We start from the raw sequence: 19,863 nt of genomic DNA on the forward strand, positions 1-19,863 counted from the left end.
CGAGCTGCAGACCGGCGTAGAAACATGCCTGAAAGCACAGGCGGCTCCGTTCTATGACGAGGGTATTGGAAAGTTGGTACCACGCTATCACAAATGTCTAAATCGGAGTGGCGACTATGTAGAGAAATAGCCTAACTATGTAAGTACATGTTACAAATAAAATTTTTTTTATTTTCACTGTGGTTTTAATTACGTGACCGATCGGACCTTGAAAATAAAATAATCCTCCAGTTTACTTTTATATTTCTTACAGATTCAAGGTGTAAAAAAAATTGCTTTCAGTAAAAAATTACCTCATGAATTTTTTAATTTCTCAATATTTTACATTTTCCAAAGTACAAAATTACTAAAATCTAATTGAAAAATAACTAATATATGGCATGTGTCTACGAATTATAAATATGTTTTGAGTTTTATATATCAAGAATAGTTTAATTATAGTAATGAAGAAATTCTTCAGGTACTCCAGGTTTCTACTCATTAGACATAGCTCCTTGTGATTTCTGATTATTCCCTAAACTGAAGTTGTCCCTGCAAGGAGCAACCCCCCTTTCAGGATTGGTTGTCCAATTTGACAACTACAGGGAATAATAATGAATACAGTAATGCAGTGGGGTTAAGTATGTGAATGCCACAAAGAGATCTGGGTAGCAGCCACTAGGTAAGCTATTTTTTTTCATGGCCTACGGTCAGATACTTTTTAAACAAACCTTGTATTTCAGAGATTGGAAATAATGTTCAAATCTGAGAAAAAAGAAGTTTAATGCCAATATTTTAATTACAGAGCAGCTAATAAGAACTGTATAAATTTAGTATCATTAAATTCAATGACACTAAATAAAATATAATTTGTATCTTCAATATCTTGGAGTTACCCTTGGTAGGATACTCTCCTACAAAAGTCATTTTATAAATACTGTTGCTTTTCTTAGAATCAGGAATAGTACTCAGACTGGCTGGCTCAACATGAGGATTATGTGTTGATCTAAGATTAACTACTGCAGGTACTGCACACCTGTATGAAGGTTATAGACATGATCAGTTAAGCATAAGGATTTTGAACAGATCACTGAAGATCTTTTCTGAGCTGAAAAGAAGAGTTGTTCTTAGTTTACGACTATTTAACGACTCAAATGTAGTAAACTTGCCAATTCATAAAATATTCCAGAATTAAGTATTGGCAGGCTTAAGTTAAGACAACTTGCTACTGATTTGCATCAAAATATTTTACATAGAGGTACAGAAAGAGAAGTAATTAAATGGAGGTTCAAGGGGAAGTTTCATTAATGTAGATGACTCGACTCTCTGACCAAACGGTCACTATTTCTTTTGATGTTTATTCTTATTTAACAATTGTTTTCATATGTTACACAGACCTTACTTTCCATAAATTAAGGTACAGTAAATTTTTTTTTAATTTCTCATACCTTAAATGTGCACCAGTCATAAAGAGACTACTGTTGCATGTTATATTTAAGCATAAAATTAACAGGTCCAATAATTTTTTTTCAGTTACTACAAAAATGACGATTAGGTATGAGATTTTTATGTACATTATATTGCACAAACGAGAGCAGAATTGGTAAATATAAATTTAATTTATGAAATTAAGGGTACTTTTTTCTTGAAAACTGATCATTGTTTGACCTGCATCAAAAAGTTGAATCGTGGGCTGACTTAAATTTCTTAATGGGAAATTCTAAATTGGGGTTGCAGTTTGTATGTGCTGCCAACCAATTTAAATATTGAAGACAGAAGATGAGACATATATTTTTTTAGTAAACTGAACACATACACCTAGATATGAAAAGAAGAATGTTTGATATTGACAAAAGAAAAAGTATGTAGTTAGTTATAAAGCATGCATTTATAAGTATAATACATGAAGGCTTACAGATCTTTCTATTGGACTAGCTATAAAAATTAAAAAGAAAATTCTCTTTAAAAAGTCTGAATTGCTGTTAAAGTATAAAATGTAATAAGGGAAACTGCTGCAAAAATGTCATTTCCAGTTGGAGAGTTTGTTAGAGAGTTTATAAAGTCAAATTGTTTGAACTCTGCTAGTTGAAACCTGGTTCAAAAGAATAGAATTTGTGTGTTATGCAGATTATTTATTATTTTGGATAGGAACTATTTTAAAAGAATAAGCTGTTTATTCAATGTAATTTGATAACACTTTTATTATTTAAAATGCTAAGGCATCCAGGTGCTAAGAAATGTCTGATTGTAAGTAAATGTAGTTGATTCTCTTTATGTTATTTAATAAATTTCTCATACTTTTTTGAACTGGAACTAAAATGGCAAATTAGGTTTTAGTATATTAAGAAATACCTCCTTTTTTAATAATTTTAATACAAGTATAATGTTACAACCCAAACATGACAGAATGTGTTTTTTGAATTTATAAATATACCCTACTTTCTGTTTATAGTTATGTACAGAGATCTAAATATAAATGAAGTTAAGTTGCAAATATGTTTACTTACTTTCATGATGAAATGCTTTATCAGTATCACTTTTTCTGTGCAGTTTGTTGAAATTTTTCGGATAATTTATTGCAGTTTTACCTGTATTTTTGTAATTCACTCGTTTATACTCTCTAAATAAATGTAAACCAAGAAGATATTAAAAAACTTTAATAATTAAAAAGAAGATACTAAAAAATTAATAATTTATTACAATTTAATGGACATAGATGGCAAAGAACAGATTAGAATTAAGGATAAGGATAATAAAAAACAATCATAATTAGTAACACAAAAACAATCAGAGGAAAGGAATGGTGATGCAGGAAAGTAGAAAGACTTTGACATAGAATTGTAAATAGTTTTGTATGGTAGTTCAGTGTACCAAGCGAATGAATGAGAAAGATGGACATGCAAGGTGCACAGAAGAATCATAGGAAATGAAATGACATCAGGAAAAGGCCGCAGGAAGTTGGAAGGACAAAGTAAGATAAGAGTAGGAAAGTTGAGAAAATGTGTAGGAGAGAGTTAAACAGTTAGACTTAGTCAATATCTTGACCTGATGCTAGATCGTGGATATCAGGGTTCTTTGGTGGTTGGGTTTAAAATAACCACACATCTCATAAATGGTTGATCTGAGACTGTACATGACTGCACTTCATTTGCACTCATACATATCATCCTCCATTCATTCTACGAAGTATTATCTGAACAGTAATTACCAGAGGCTAAACAGGAAAAAGAAAGAATATCTTGACCCAGTAAAATGGAACAAACAGGAACTGGATATAATACGGTTTATGATTAATCTTTATTATCCATTAACTTATCTTTTCAGTTTTTAGTACATATTTTCAAAAAGAAAACCCTTACGATTTTAAAAAAGTTATCACTTTTAAATTTTTTTTGCCTTAATTATTTTTTCTTTAAATTTTATCAACAAGAAGGATGGCTGCTTGAAATATATGAAAACCAAACGGGTTGGTAAATGTAACTAATGTGTTTGGTGAAGAATGAGGCCAAGAAAAAGCGGAGAAACCAAAATTTCATTCAAGGGAAAGTTTTTGAGGGTCGCTTACTATTATAAAATGCTTGGAGGTTTTGACAAAGTTGAAAAACTTAATATATGTGCAGAAAACCTATACAAATCATTACTGACAACAGCAAAAATGTCTAACTGAAATAAGAGAAATACTCCTCACTGGGAGAATTTATCTGAAATACTAAAGTTATCTTCTAATAAAAAAGAACCTACAGGCACTAGCGTTTAAGAATGAAAAAGCAGTAAAAATTAATGAACTAAGAATGATATCAGCATGTGAAAAAATATTATAATCACCAGAAGTATTGGGATTTACCCAGACTTTATTATGTACAGCAGAAAGAGGATGAACGATTGAATATGGAAATTATATAAGACATTCTGGATAAACAAAAGCACATGTACTGTACTGATAAACAAACCTAACCAGAGGTAGGAGTACTTTACTTTCCTTAACCTTTATAAGGAAAGAGCTTGTTTTTACATTATGGCTAGCTATCACCAAAGTACTATCTTTAGTGTCATGAAGCATCTTCGAGTAAATGACTGAACATTTGCTTTATTGGGGGGGGGGGGACAAGTGGGTTGGTTGCCTTCTTTTTTGTGCATCTTGAACTACTTAATGGCCTGTTTTCTACCAGGAAGTTGAACAAAAATGCAAATTAGCAACTGAGATGCACAAGTAAAGGCAGTCCTCTTATTCATCATAAGATTTAATATAATCTAATAAAAGCATTTAAAAGGATCGGAATATGAATTCAGCGGTTCTAATATAAAATAAAGGTACTGTAAAGGTAAAGTACTGTAAACTACAAAAATTACAGGACCATCTACTCATTATCAGTTCTTGATGTTTGGAATTTATATCTTGATCTTTGAAAAGAAACAGAATAGAGATATAGGAAAAGCTGAAAAACAAACGAACTGCATTCAGGAAAGGCAGACAAATTATGGATTATTAAGGCAAAGCGCTGAACAGAAGGAAACCCTTTTTTATTGCATTTTATTATGTAAATTAAGATTTACATTGATATATGATAATATAAAAAACATTATGGAAGGCCTTGTGAAAATGGGAGCATCATATTTTCTGATAAGAATGGTTAAGGATCTGTATCAGAAAGTCAAAATAACAGAATTACAAAAGTCAAATGAATTTAACAATAGTAAATTTGTGAAAAAGCAAAATAGAGTTACCCGATTGCTATTTTTCGATTTATTTAATGAGATAATAAAACAGTATAAGTCATGTACTGATAGTACCCATATTGGAAATTGAAGGATGATACCTGTTTAAATTGTGCTGGTCATTAACAAGATTCTCAGAATTCAGTTATTCAATGAGCACTGATAAAGAATGTACTAAAAGCAGTAATATCTTAATGGAATAAGATCTACAAAAAAAACTGTATACATAAGGAGGATGAGGAAAATAAAAAAAGAGAAATATTGTTTTCTTTTTTTTGATAATACATTTTTTTAATAATTTACCCACTCAGTGGATAAATTATAAAAAAAAGAGTAAAATTTAAAAACCTGAGGTAGCTCTAATTTAAAAAAGAAAATGTTTCCTATAAAAGTTACTTAAACTGTTATACATTCAGTTCTTAAATTTCTGCTATTGCATAATCTCAAAGATGGTTACAAAAAATTTCATAATATAAATATAGACATTACCATAAAGATAAATAATTTGATCAATAAATAAGATACAGTTGATGATTTTATAATTGAAGACTTGGAAAAGCGATTTCCTTTGGGTGTTGAAAATAAAGTGGTTGCAATAATGAACATGGACAATCACTGCCCATGTACATTACGGTAAATTGAAAATACCTTGATCTTAATGCAATATTAAAAGTTTTGTTTCACTTAATGTCCAACAAAAGCTGTCACATTTTGATATGTTTTGTTTTTAATAAACTGAAATTCTTATGTTTGTATTAAGTTTCTGTGGACTTTATTCATGTACATTTTACTCAGAATCAAATTCTCTACAAGTTTTGTTTAAAACTTATATGAGTTTATTACCCATTTAACAATGTTATGCCATACTCAAAATAGAGTGTTTCCTGACCCCCAATATTTTGTCTTTCAAAATCAGATTTTTCAAAATACAGTTCTGGGACTTATTTTTATTCTGTCATATTTCATATAAAACCACTACATTTATCCCTTAATTTGGGTAACAAAAATGACTAGCTTAATTTTAAAGGCACAGAAATCAAGGTGAAACATTTTGCCAGCCGCATTAAGGAAGCATTTCTGAACCTGTGTTTATATGATTTTTTTTTAGCAGTAGAACATGTCCTGAAGGAATGTTACATACAAAATCATCTCTGTATAAAGAATGATTAAACATTGATTACAGTATCTAAATATGCAATCTGCAAACAAAATATCTTTGACAGGTTCTGAAGAGAGATTAAAGCCTATTCTTTATGAAATGCGATAATTAAAATGAGTTTTTTTAAAGAAAGTAAATTTAAATGTGACCAAATTTTATAATACGTGGAGTAAATAAAAATAAGACTTATCTCTCAAAAGAGTTATTAGAAAAAGATTTCTCTTTTAAGATATAGCAAACATTTACTTTCTTGTGAATAATAGTTTGCTAAATCAAATAACAGAAGTCTGGAATATTTAAAGACATGTCTGGCAACTTAAGATTACAAGTCTTGTCTTTTTACTAGTAAATCATTAACAATAATTCTTAGTGAATGTATGGCAAACTTGTTTATATCTGTTAATACAAGCTCATATGTGTTCTATTTGTACTATGCAACTACTGAATGTGTTTTGTTTCCTGACAGTTTACATTGTAATTCTTAATGTTTAGTAAAAAAGAGTAATATATAAAACCACAGAAGATCAGGATGTGAATTACTAAAGATGCAAAAAGATATTTTTATTCAATTTGGTACCAAAATGACCAAAAGAAAAGCACAGAGAGGTATTAGAATGAAGTGTATAGTTAAGACATTTCAGTTGAAAAATTGAAAATCTGATGAATAGCATGAAAAGTGACCTGATAAGAAAGTAAATAAAGAAGTGACAGAAAATTAAAAAAATAACTAAATTAAAAGATTGAGAAAATAAACTGCTTGGTTTACTGGAGTTTAACTAGAACCCAGTATTTATGATAATCCCTAGAGCTATTGGCAGTGTCTGCTCATGCATTTAATACAACAGAAAACTTAGAAAGATGTTGCAAAAATGACATGAAAAAAGTAAGAAAATTAAACTACCAAAAAGAAACAAAAACACTGAAATAAATGATTATATAACAAATTAGAAACACATGAAAAAAAAAAACTGTCAACTGCAGAAATGCAGAGAGGTATTCCCATAGAACAACTACATTTTATAAGGATGCAGATGAAGAAAGAAGAAATTTTGAAGTGAATTGAAGTCCTGGGTGAAATTTGTGTATGTAAATGTGACAGCATAATTGGGCAATAAGAAGATGTTGTTAATGAATTGAAAGAGTTTATTAATCTTTGAGTCATGTATTACTTTTTTAGAAACAGTCTTTTTCAAATCAAAGAAGTACTTGCAGCTGTCTGTGTTAATTTCCTTCCAGAAAATGTTTGCTTACCAAATGTTCCTGAACACTGTCATTTATTCGTGTCAAAGGTTAAGTGCAGGCAACACCATATTTAAAAATTAGTAAGATTTCTCTTAATGTAATAAGATGACAATTAATTTTATTTCTTAAGACAATACTTAAAATTAAAAATAAGACTTTCTTGTCTTCAGTCATTTGACTGGTTTGATGCAGCTCTCAAAAATTCTCAAAATCTAGTGCCAGTTATTTCGTTTCAGTATACCCCCTACATCCTACATCTTTAATAATTTGGTTTACATATTCCAAATGTTGCTGCTCAATTTTCCTCATCTACCTGTCCCTTCAATATCAAAGTGACAGTTCCAGGATGCCTTAGGTAAGATGTGGCTTATAAGTCTGTCTCTTCTTTTAACTATAATTTCAAATGCTTCTTTCTTCATTAATTTGCCGCAACGCTTCTGTATTTGTCACTTTATCCACCTATCTGATTTTTAACATTTTAGTACAGCACCGCATTTCAAAAGGTTCTAATCTTTTCTTCTCAGATACTGCAACGATCCTTATTTTCCATATAAAGCTATGCCCAAACATGTACTTTCAAAAATGTTTTCCTGATGTTTAAATTAATTTTTGATGTAAATAATTATATTTCTGAGTGAAAGCTCGTTGTGCCTGTGCTATTCAGCATTTTATATCACTCCTGCCTTGTCCATCTTTAGTAACAAAATTCTTCTACCTCCATAGCCTTTTCTCGTCCTATTTTTATATTTAGCAGTCGATTTACTTTATTTCTACTACATTTTATTACTTTCATTTTGTTCTTATTTATTTTCATGTGGTAGTTCTTGCGTAGGAATTCATCCGTGCCATTCATTGTTTCTTCTAAATCTTTTTTACTCTCAGCTAGAATCACTATAGCATCAGCAAATTGTAGCATCTTTATCTTTTCACCTTGCGTTTTTACTTTAGATCTAAACTTTCTTTCTTTCTCTGTTTAGCCTCTGGAACCACCATAAGGTATTACTTCAAAAGATGAATGAGGATGATATGCATGAATGAAGTGTAGTCTTGTACAGTCTCAAGTCATCCATTCCTGAGATATGTGGTTAATCGAAACCCAACCACCAAAGAACACCGGTATCCACAATCTAGAATTCAAATCCGTATAAAAGTAACTGCCTTTAATAGGATTTGAACCTAAGAACTCTCGACTTTGAGATCAGCTGATTTGCGATGCCGAGCACCACTAGACCAACCTGGTGGATCGGTCTAAACTGTTCTTTAACATCATTAACTGCTACTTCTGTGTAAAGATTAAAAAGTAACGGTGGTAGGGAACATCCTTGTCTAACTCCCTATTTATTACGACTTCTTTCTTATGTTCTTTGATTATTACTGTTGCAATTTGGTCCCTGTAAATGTTAGCAATTGATCTTCTCTCTCTATACTTAAACCCTACATTTTTTAAAATGCTGAACATTTTATTTCAGTCTAAGTTAAAAAAGTATATTGGTTTGTTTTTCTTTAACTTTCCTTCTACTAGTAATGTGAGTGCTAAAACCGCTTCCTTTCTCCCTATACTTTTTCAGAAACCAAATTGGTCTTTTTCTAACATTTCTTCCACTTTCCTCTCAATTATTCTGTTCAAAATTCTAGTTAAAATTTTTGATGTATGATTAGTTAAGTTAATTGTTCTCTATTCTTCACATTTGTCTGCTCCTGCTTTCTCTGATATCATAACAATAACACTCTTTTTGAAGTCTGACAGAACTTCCCCTTTTTTGTAAATATTACAAATCAGTTTGTATAATCTATCTATTGTTTCCTCACCTGCACTGCACAGTAATTCTACAGGTATCCCGTTTAGGGATAGGTTTATCCCAGAAGCTTTTCTTCCATTCAAATCCTTTAATGCTTTATTAAATTCAGATCTCAGTATTGTATCTCCCTTTTCACGCTCTTCGACTTCCTCTTCTTCCTCTATAACTCTAGTCTTTAATTCATTTCCTCTGTATAACTCTTCAATATATTTTACCCACTTATTCTTTCTTATTACAAATCAGTGTACCACCTTTATTTAACTTATTATTAGATTTTAACTTATGTACCACAAAATTCTCCTTAACCTTTCTGTATGTTGTCTATTTTACCAATAATCATTTTCTTTCCACTTCTGAACACTTTTCTTTAATCCAGTCTTCTTTCACTAATTTAAACTTTCTGTTTACAGTATTTCTTATTGTCGATAGTTCCTTTTACCTTCTTCATCACTAGTGTTCTTATATTTACTACACTCTACCATCAGCTGCGATATATCTTCTGTTATCCAAGGTTTTCTACCAGTTGTCTTTGTTCCACCTAAGTTTTCTTCTGCAGATTTAAGAATTTCCTTTTTAATATTCTCTCATTCTTCTTCTATATTTTCTACCTTATCTTTTTACTCAGACCTCTTGTGATGTCCTCCTCAAAAATCTTCTTTACCGCCTCTTCCTCAAGCTTCTCCAAATTCCACTAATTCATCTGTTCATGTGATACTTTCAGGTTTCTTCAGGTTTTTAACCCCAATCTAAATTTTATTATCACAGAATTATGGTCACTATCAATGTTTGCCCCTGGATAGGCTTTGCAGTCGACGAATTGATTTCTAAATCTTTGCTTAACCATGATATAATCTATCTGATACCTTGCAGTATTACCTGGCTTTTTCCATGAGCATACTTTTCTCTTATGATTTTTAAACCGGATGTTGGTAATTACTAAATGCAAAAGTCAATAAGTTGGTTCCCTCTTTTATTTCTTTTGCCCAGCCCGTATTCACCTACGATATTTCCATCCTTGCCTTTTCTGATGCTTGCATTCCAATCTCCTTTTATGTTTCATCCCCTTTTATGTTTTTAATTGAATGGTTGTAATAAAACAGCACTTGGAAAAACAAGCTATCTCTTACTTCCTAGATAAGTCTTAAATTCGTAGTGAAATCTTACTTTTATTGATTAATATTAAAAATTTTTCTTAATTTTATTTCTCAACCAAGTTTTTGGTAATGATTAGGTATAACATTCAACGATGTAAATTTAAAATAAGAAATTTATCAGAATAATTGATGTATGAACATTTAAAGCTATAATTAAAATATTGTGATAATCCATTACAAGTAGAATATTTGATTGTTTTACTTACACAGCTATAACACCAATAATTAGATTTAGGCCGAAGATTCCACCAACAATAACAATAATAATAAAATACCACCAATGAACGATCGATGACTTCGCATTAGCAAACTAAAATCAACAGAAAAATCATTGATTCAATTAAAATGTATACACTGAATTAAGTAAAATAAAAATTTATTTCACTAATATGTCCCCTTTTATTGCAGCGATAACAGAATTCAGTTAGAGTACCTTCAATTTGTCATAAAATTAGTAGTCCATTGAATGGTGTTTGCTTTTCAGGAATTTTATGAAAATTCAAAGGAAAACAGAAAGAAACTACCCGTTTCTTTTATTGTTACTTAGCCTAGAGTTGATTGTGATATTAACAATACTGAATGTTATTTCTAAATGGGTTTGTAATGATCATATTAGAATTTGGCAAAGATATCCTGAAAATATGCTAATTTATAAATTCATTAATCTCTCTCAGGTACTCTGATCCATTGTGCAAAGGATCCTGGAGAGGGAGGATGCTTTTTTAATTTAATGAATATACTTGAAGACTAACTACTTTAGAGACCCCCTTGTTTCATGGATTTCTTCAGGATATATGGCATCTATCAGGTTTAACATCAGATCACTAAGACTACAAAATACATCATCCTAGAATGTTAAGCCCTTTTCTTAATGAAATCGCACATTTTTATATCTATCTTTCTAAAGGAACTGGCATTTCTGTCCTTTTTCAAAAATTTCTTGGAGTAATCAGAGATACAGAATTGGATATGCTGGGCTACTTCTCTGGAAAATACAATAAGGCCTTACAGCCATTGTGCTTCATGGACTTCTTCCCACTGTCCTGAAGAATAATATCCCAATTTCTGATAAGTAAAGTTCATATTCCTGTTGTTGAATTGATTATCTGCCTTCTACTTGTTCTTTCATTAATCTGGTTTCCTTCTTCCTGTACAGACTGTGGTTATTGGATCATATACCAATAGTATATTTAAATGGACTTGTATCTCCAAAGTGAAAATGTAGTAGCTTGAGCTGTTTCTTTGATAGAAGTTATTGGGATGTGAATTAAATAATGATGATGATGATGATGATTTACTAATGTTATTTCATTTCATATAATAGGACACAACATGCTCCTAAAATCCTGATAATAGTATGTAAAATTATATACATTCTTATACATTTATCTAAAGTTTAAAAAATAAAAACTAAAAAAAAATATATGTTGTGTACATACATGCAGTTAAAGAAAATAAATTACAAGGAGGAAGAAGATTAATGGTAATTTATCAAATATTACATAAGAAAGAAGGACGTCTTATGAAAGAAAAGTTCACAACCAAGAGAAGTTTTCACATACTTGAAGCATAAGCATGTGTAAATAACTGCACCTGCACACAAATAGTATATTACAAGAGCTCAGTGTTGCTGATCATACTTCTTACATTCTTATATGTGTGATGTTTGGTAAATATATAAACTATTAAGTCTACCCGTTACTGAAAATTATAAAAAATATTGTTTATCACAAATCAGAAAGACTTAATCAATGACCGATCAGTACTCACTACTTAATAAAATCAAAACAAAATAACTTTAATCATAAGATTAAATTAAATTAAATTAATAACCATTAAGTTGGATTAATACAGATAACTGTTATTTTTATTACGACAAAATATTCTACAAAAAAAAGAGCTTATCATGTACTCTTAAAATCTGATCATTTAAGAAATCAAATCACATTAATTAATATCTAATTATTTTTGATAATTATGATGCAAGTGTTAAGGGAATATTCATGTTAAGTCATAATTTGATAATCCATCAGTTCAATGAATTGTTATAATCAGCAGTAGCAAAATAATTTAGTGGTTTTTGTTACAGCCGTTCTATATTGGTGCACAGCACTAGTTCAGATTCAAGGAAAGGTATAATTTTTAAATGGATTATGACTTCTGGCCCTTTACTTAATTCCTTTTGAGGATGGGAAAGTATTAATCTGTGATAAATATGTAAAAGAATTTCCTCGTTTACAATGTTTGACTAATTTTAATTACATACTTCTCTAATAATTTTATTACACACTTTACTGAACGAATCCCACATGATGGAACAATCCAGTATAATTACCAGAAGATCTACATCACCAACAGGTGATCTACTCAGTATTACTGGTACTTTAAAACACTTCTCATAAGTTCTAGTTTTTAAATGTTATGTATGAAATCTTACTGCTGTTTATTATTAAATTACCTTCTTCAAAATATTTACATAAATTACAAACACTATGATTACAGCTATTTAAAACTCCACATTCATATTGTTTCCCCGATACAAAATACATATGTCATCAGTATAAGATGTAAAACTGCTGTACAGGTAAGAGAATTTCACATCGTAAAAGTAAATCAAGTAAAAAGAAGTCTTGACACCAAACTCTGAGGTACTCTACACTTAACCATTTCTAAACTGAATTCATATTATAGAACATTTTCCTTACTACAGTAGAAAATTTCAGTGAACTATCTATAATGACTTAATTAAGATGATAAATTATCAAAGAATACTTAGATTCTCTAATAACAATTCTGTAAAGTTTTTCCAAAAGTAATTTTCATAAGATTATATTGAAAGCCTGCTGATAGACCTGCCACTTTATTTTCTAATTGATCTCCCAGTTTATAAATAAAATGAACTCCTTCAGTAATGTTAGACCTTTTTAAAATCCGTGCTGATTAGATTCTAAAATTCCTTCTTTACTAATAAATTTATTCATTATAACAGGTAAAACATTTTCAAATAACTTTGAAAAATTAGTGTTAATGTTATAGTCATAGGTCTATAATTATTTACATTGTGCTTACTGCCTTTTTTTATAAAGTGGTATTAATGAACTCTGTTTGAGGGAAACTAGAATTATTAATGAAATATACTGATTGCTCAAAGAATGGAGTTTAACAGAATTTCAGTATTGTAGTAGATATCTATTCTACAATTTTTTTATCCTTAAGTAAGTGGCCTAACTTATAGAGATACAAAAATATTGAATAAAAGCAGAATTTATGTTATACTTGCAGGAGATAAAATTAACTCTTTTCTAAATGGAGCAATTATTTCCACCAGATAATTTCAGTTTTAAGTTAATTTATCTATTTGAATTGAATGAAAAAAAAATCAGGAAGTGATTTATCGATCGATAATGTTTTTATTTGTACCATCGACTTTCTTCACAATTGGAATACTATCTGTCAATACCCGTAGGATATTCTGTCCATTTAAAAGAGGGTTATGATAATTTGGAATTTGTTCTCGATAAAATTAAATGCTACAATCATAAGTTGATTGCATGTGGCAATCTCAAAGTAATATCGATGCTCCTAGGACAGCAAGGGAGGATACACAGATTTTCCTTGTTTTTTGTGTGAATGGGATAGCAGAAACAAAGAAAATCATTAGATAAGGAAAGATTGGCCAAAAACAGCTTCATTAGAACCTGGAACCAACAATGTGCTCCGAAAAGTTCTCATAGATTCGAATAAAATTCTCCTTCCACCTCTGAAAATCAAGTTAGGCTTGATGAAGCAATTTGTCAAAGCCTTCCCAAAGGAAAGCAAATGTTTTAAATACATCTGGGACAAATTTCCAGTCTTATCAACTGCCAAACTAAAATAGGGTGTCTTTACTGGTCCGGACATTAGAAAACTTCTCAAAGATTTTAAGAAACAAATGGAACTTATCCACAAGAAAAAGAAGCCTGGAGATCCTTTAAAGATGTGGTAACCAAGACTCTAGGCAATAAGAAGGATCTGAACTTCAAATCAGTAGTTGAGAACATGTTGCAAAGGTACAGAAATTTAAACTGTTCCATGTGCTTGAAGATTCACTTCCTAAATTCACACACATGTGGACCATTTTCCTGAAAATCTGGATGCCATCAGTGAAGAAATGGATGAGAGATTTAATCAGGAAATGAAAAAAATGGAAAGAAGGAATCAAGGAAAATGGACTACTATGATGATGGAAGACTATTGCTGATGTTACACCGAGATGAACTTTATAGAGAACATAGAAGGAGAAGCGCGAAATATGAATATGCTATATGAATATGAAATATGAATATACAAGAATATGCTGTCCAAAGAGACTTTGACAATGAAATAAAATTTTAAGTATTTTACATACATCATCATTAAGGATGGGTGAAGAGGAAAAGTGATTTCCAAAGGCATGATGTAACTCATAAAAATTAATTAAATAAATAAAAATAAATTAATTTAAAAATGCATTATAAAAAAATTTTGTATCTATTTTATTGTATCACATTTTCACAATTTTTCAACTTTTTACAAATTTTGAAATTTGCAATTTGTGAAAAAACTGACGAGATGAAAAAATGAAGTTTTTTTTCGGATTCACCACTAAAAAATACATAAGAATCAATTATCAAAAACTAAAAAATGTAATAAGATGATATGTATGGAATAAGATACGTATGGAGAATAAGATGTTCGCATACGTTTCTGACAGCAATCATTAAATAGTAATTTGATTACATCAAAAAGAAGCTTTTTATGAACACAAACGATTAGGTTATGCTTTCTTTTGTTTTTATGCCGATCAAATTATATTCATCATGTCACTTTTAATGATCAATTGTAAAAATCGATTTAATAAAAATACTAAAGTTTTTTATTTTATTTAAAGTATATTACCACACTCAATATTGCAGCTTGTTAGGTTAATTTTTGCATGGTACATTTACATTAAATTTGTATCATATTGTTTATGATCTTACTGGTACAAATGATGATACAGATTTGAAGTACAGTCTACCTCATTTAAGGCTTAACAAATAGGAATAATGGTCCTTTGCTTGCTAACAGAAACATTTTAAATTACATGAGATAAATATAAGCATGGACTCATCTTTAGACTTTATGTTGTGGGAAATGATTTCAATAAATAAGATGATGGTAAATAATATGCTGGTTGGTTTAAATAATAAAATAATATTCTAAAAAAAAATTATGTTTGTTTGAGTCGGTATATGCATGCATGGAAGTTAAGAGAAATTATGGTCGGTCACAAAATGAGAGATATGTTAGAAGAATAATTGCAGGAATGGTTTACAATCTACTCTAGTGGACTCAGGATTTTACAGAATTATCTGACTACATAAACAAAAAATAACAAAATCTATAAATTTATCATAATGTTCTAAATATATTCATTACTAAGATATTAAGCAATTTAAACAGTATTGTTCTTAACTGCATTTACTCATTCATAATTAAATATCACTTACAGCATATACAATAGATGACCATCCTTCAAGAGTTGCAATCTGAAATACAATAAAAACTGTCTTCCAAATACTACTGAATGTAATAAAATCAATATGAATTTCATTTGCCAAAAAATCACAACTTGATGTATTTGCTAAACAGAGAAAATTTCCTGAAAACATATTACACATTTCATTAGAACAGTTTAGAATGCAGTATATTATCTATATTATATCAAATGGATTTATATTTCTAATTATTAAAATCATTCAGTTTTGTTCTTAGAATAAATAAATAATGTTTAATTAATAATTACAGAGATATTGTAGACAGCCCAACACATTACTCAAAACAGTTTGAAAATATTTAAAGCATGCACAAGAAAGAATAAAACTCTTGTGTTAAGCATGTTAATATTTATTAATATTATCTACTACTGATATATTTGTGAAGTCACTGCCATCATAGTGTGTCTGTATTGACAACTCGTGCAGTAACAGGTTGGGAACAAAAAATAGTCATGATGAAATTGAAGTAAGAGGGATTTTGTATTATATAAATTTATGTAAATGCTGTCAAAAATATATTTACAAAATAGGTATGCTGCCTCTATTTTCATTGCAGTGTCTATCTTTTATACATTATTTTTTTAATATTTTACTTTCCCGAATAATGCAGAATGTAACTGGGGTAAAGTGTTGGTATTGAATCAAAACTGACTCAAGGGATTATAAAATAAGCATTGAGATTCAGTCAAAAAGTTTTTACAAAAAAAAAGTATACGTGTGCTTTCCTTTCTTTTTCCTGTTTAGCATCCAAAAATTACCATTCAGATAATACTTCAGAGGATGAATGAGGATGATATGTATGTGTAAATGAAGTGTTATCTTGTACAGTCTCAATTCGACCATTCCTGAGAAGGAATAGTAGTTGGGTTAATTGAAACCCAACTACCAAAGAACACTGCTATCCATGATCTAGTATTCAAATCCGTGTAAAAATAACTGACTTTACCAGGACTTGAATGCTGGAACTCTTGACTTCCAAATCAGCTGATTTGGGAAGATGCGTTCACCACTAAACCAACCCAGAGGGTTATGTACATGTGTGCTGGTTTCTACTTTGCTCAATACCTTAGTAACAGGTTGATACTCGTATAAAAACTTAGAATTTCACAGAATGGATTCTTTATATGAAGTATTGATTCTATTGGATTTTTAGAAAAAAAAACCCTGGGAGAAAAAAATCAGGGGGTATCTCATGCCTTCTCAGTAAAAATTGTTCAAAGGAAAATTTCTTTAAACTTGCTGTTTTGATACTAGTAATAAATGCTAAGAAAGTGTCCAATAAATCATTCCTCCCTCAAATATTTCAGTTATAAGAATTTCAGTCAAAACTGGTTTTTACTAAGGGTACTGCAATTTAATTGTTAATTGTGTAAAAAATTATTTACAGAAGATGAAGTCTTAATTTAGTGAATATTTAAAAAGAAATAAAGAGGGTTGTAAATTTCAGTTATTCTGATATGGATGAACCTTGTTTACATAAAATATTGAATTTTTGTTAATTAGACTTCTATCTAAGAGATATGATGGTAATAAATTATTTATTTAAATTAATTTTTTTAAAGACATGGGACATTCCCTAATAAAGTGGAAAAGTTATGACTCATTTTTTTTTAATTTTTAGTCATATAAAATTAAGGGATTCCAACGTGTCAGGATAGCACACAGATTTAGTTTACTTTTACACACACCTTTACTTATCCATGTAGAAGGATGACAATTAGAGGACTGCGCAGATCAGCTATTAGCTCCTCATTATTGTCATTGCTAGCCATAATTCCATTGGTTCGTTCTAATAATTATCCTGATCTGGTAAGTCAAGAATGTAATATGTTGTGTGCTCAGATACATTCACTACTTACACAAGGGTGCAGATACAATTGCCTCTGATTCAATAAAGCTGTTTTATACAATCCTGCAATAACTAAATTGTATAGTTTTCAAAACTAGGTTAGTGACAGAACAATAACAAAAACTAAATGAGACCTGAAGAATTTCAATTGTGAAATTTGTGAAATTTTATTCAGATTAACTGACTGCATTTTATTTTGTGAAAATTTTGAAATTCCTTTAAGCGGATATGAAATAGATAACTCTACAAAACCAGGTTTAGAGGATTATTGAATTCTACATCTAAATTCGATTTACATTTAGAAACTGATACGGTCTTTAATGGTGTTTCTAAGACTATTCAGAATGAGATTCGTTTTCAAAAAATACCAAAGTAAAATAAAAGAGGAGATTGAAGAAGCTTCATTTGTAGCTATAAGGCTGATGACATAACAGATGTGTCTGAATAGTCCCAAACTGTTATTGTTCTTCAATACATAATAAATGAAAAAATATTTGAAAGTTTTTGGGGATTCTATAGTCTGGAGAACTGCAGGTGGCTAACTCAAATATACTTTAGACCAGTTTGATATTATCCTCAAGATAATAAACAAAAACTAATTTCTCAGTAATTTGAGGGTACAAATGTCATGAAGGGTAAAAAAGGAGATTTTAAGGAAAAAATTAAGAATTTTACAATAATGTACATTTCACTCATTGTTATTCTATTTTATAATGAAAATTCCGGCAAGTGTTACTCAGAATTCAAAAATTGTTTTTTTTCAATATTATAGCTATATCAACTTTTTTCTCACAATCACCTTAACATGTAACAATCTTTCATAAGCATATGAATGCGGCAGCATTCATATGCTGCCGCATTCATATGCTGTCATTGATGGCAATCAATGACAAGATGAAACTTCAACGTACACATTATCAACAAAGTTTACAAAAATTTGCAGTCTTGAAAAATTTTCTTGCTGAAATTTGGTTGGTATCAAATGCAGATCCTACTATTTCATAAGGTTTATTTCAGAACTATTACATTATTTATATAATGAAAAATTCATGTTTGGAGCTTTTCATCAAATAATGTGACATGTTGAAATAAGTAATAATGAAATGCAATCTCATGAAATTGATTTCTTAAAAATATATGAATGTACTTGTATAGCAAATTTTAAAACTGCCATTTTCAAAATAAGAAATTCAAAATACTGTGGGTATTCTTCAGAGGTATTTAATGCTGAGTCAAAGGAAGTATGTGACTGCATATGTGTTGATATGGAAGAAAGATATTCTTTAAACATTAGTAAAATGCTAAATTATTTAACAAGGATAAATTTGCTGGTTTAAGAATAAATTGCCTACAGAAGAGATAAAATTGGCTACTGAACTGAAACACTGAATTGAATCATATCCCATCACAAAGAAAGAAAAAGTTGAACTGAACTTTGAAGTATTTTACAGTAGATCCCTGTACGGTCCCAGTATGCATGCATATCATATATTAATTAAATTGTTATAATTTATAACAAAATAATTTGTACTGTGTTTTTAATGAATTAACTGATTTGATCAAAATTCTCTTGACAATTCCTTTGACTACATTAGAACCTGAATGCCGCATTTTTACCCGAAAAATAATAAAATCTTTTTTGAAAAGCACTTTGAATCTGACAGGTTAAATGTACTTGCATTCATTTTAGCAGGTAAAACATTTTTTCAAATCAATAAACAATCAAGGAAAAAGTTATTGATCTTTTCACTTGAAAAAAAGGATGAATTTTATTGCAAGTAATTTTTATTAACGCTAATAAATATTATTCAATTATTTTAATTTTATTTTTACCATAAGATCTTTTTTGCAAATAGATTCAGGAGTAATTTCCATACATGTATCTTTATTTTAAACATACCCACAATTACAACTAATGAGCTGCCACTGCCTATATAGCAGGTTGTTCAAGCAGGAACTATACTGAAGTATATATAAAAAATCTGATGTGGGCACTACATGACTTCCTTGTATGTCTATTAAATTACATATAAATATATTTTTTTAAATTTGTTGAATAAAAACATTAAGAGAAGATGATAGATATAAAGAGGAAGAAAACATTAAGACTAAGGAAAGAATAGAAAGATTAAGAAAGGATGATGAATATAAAGAGAGAAAATTTGAAAACTGGAGAACGTGTACACAAATTAAAATCAGAAGAATTATATCTACCAAAGAGCGATTAAATGATTGTCAACAAAAAGCAAATAAACAAAATGATGATGAACTCCGACTTAGGGAGAATATTGTTCGACAATATCAGATGAGTAATGAACTAAAATATAAGATAATTTTACAATTTATTAAAGATCGGGTATATGTGCTTCAATGTATATGTTCTTGTGAGGGTCAATTTTTCAGTCAC

The 19,863-nt window shown here is 29.7% G+C and overlaps 1 protein-coding gene across 3 annotated transcripts in view; it reads right to left on the reverse strand.

The window, feature by feature from the left end:
- LOC142327343 (voltage-dependent calcium channel type A subunit alpha-1-like) overlaps positions 1-19,863 on the reverse strand; it is a 149,482-nt gene that overhangs the window by 91,937 nt on the left and 37,682 nt on the right. For all 3 annotated transcript variants that reach the window (XM_075370297.1, XM_075370298.1, XM_075370299.1), the window contains exons 7-9: positions 15,560-15,711; positions 10,256-10,359; positions 2,487-2,599 (exon numbers count right to left, since the gene is read on the reverse strand). In XM_075370297.1, coding sequence (XP_075226412.1) covers positions 2,487-2,599; positions 10,256-10,359; positions 15,560-15,711 — 369 coding nt within the window. The remainder of the gene's footprint in view (positions 1-2,486; positions 2,600-10,255; positions 10,360-15,559; positions 15,712-19,863) is intronic.

This window comes from Lycorma delicatula, chromosome 7 (assembly GCF_047948215.1).
Source record: "Lycorma delicatula isolate Av1 chromosome 7, ASM4794821v1, whole genome shotgun sequence".
Taxonomy (NCBI): domain Eukaryota; kingdom Metazoa; phylum Arthropoda; class Insecta; order Hemiptera; family Fulgoridae; genus Lycorma; species Lycorma delicatula.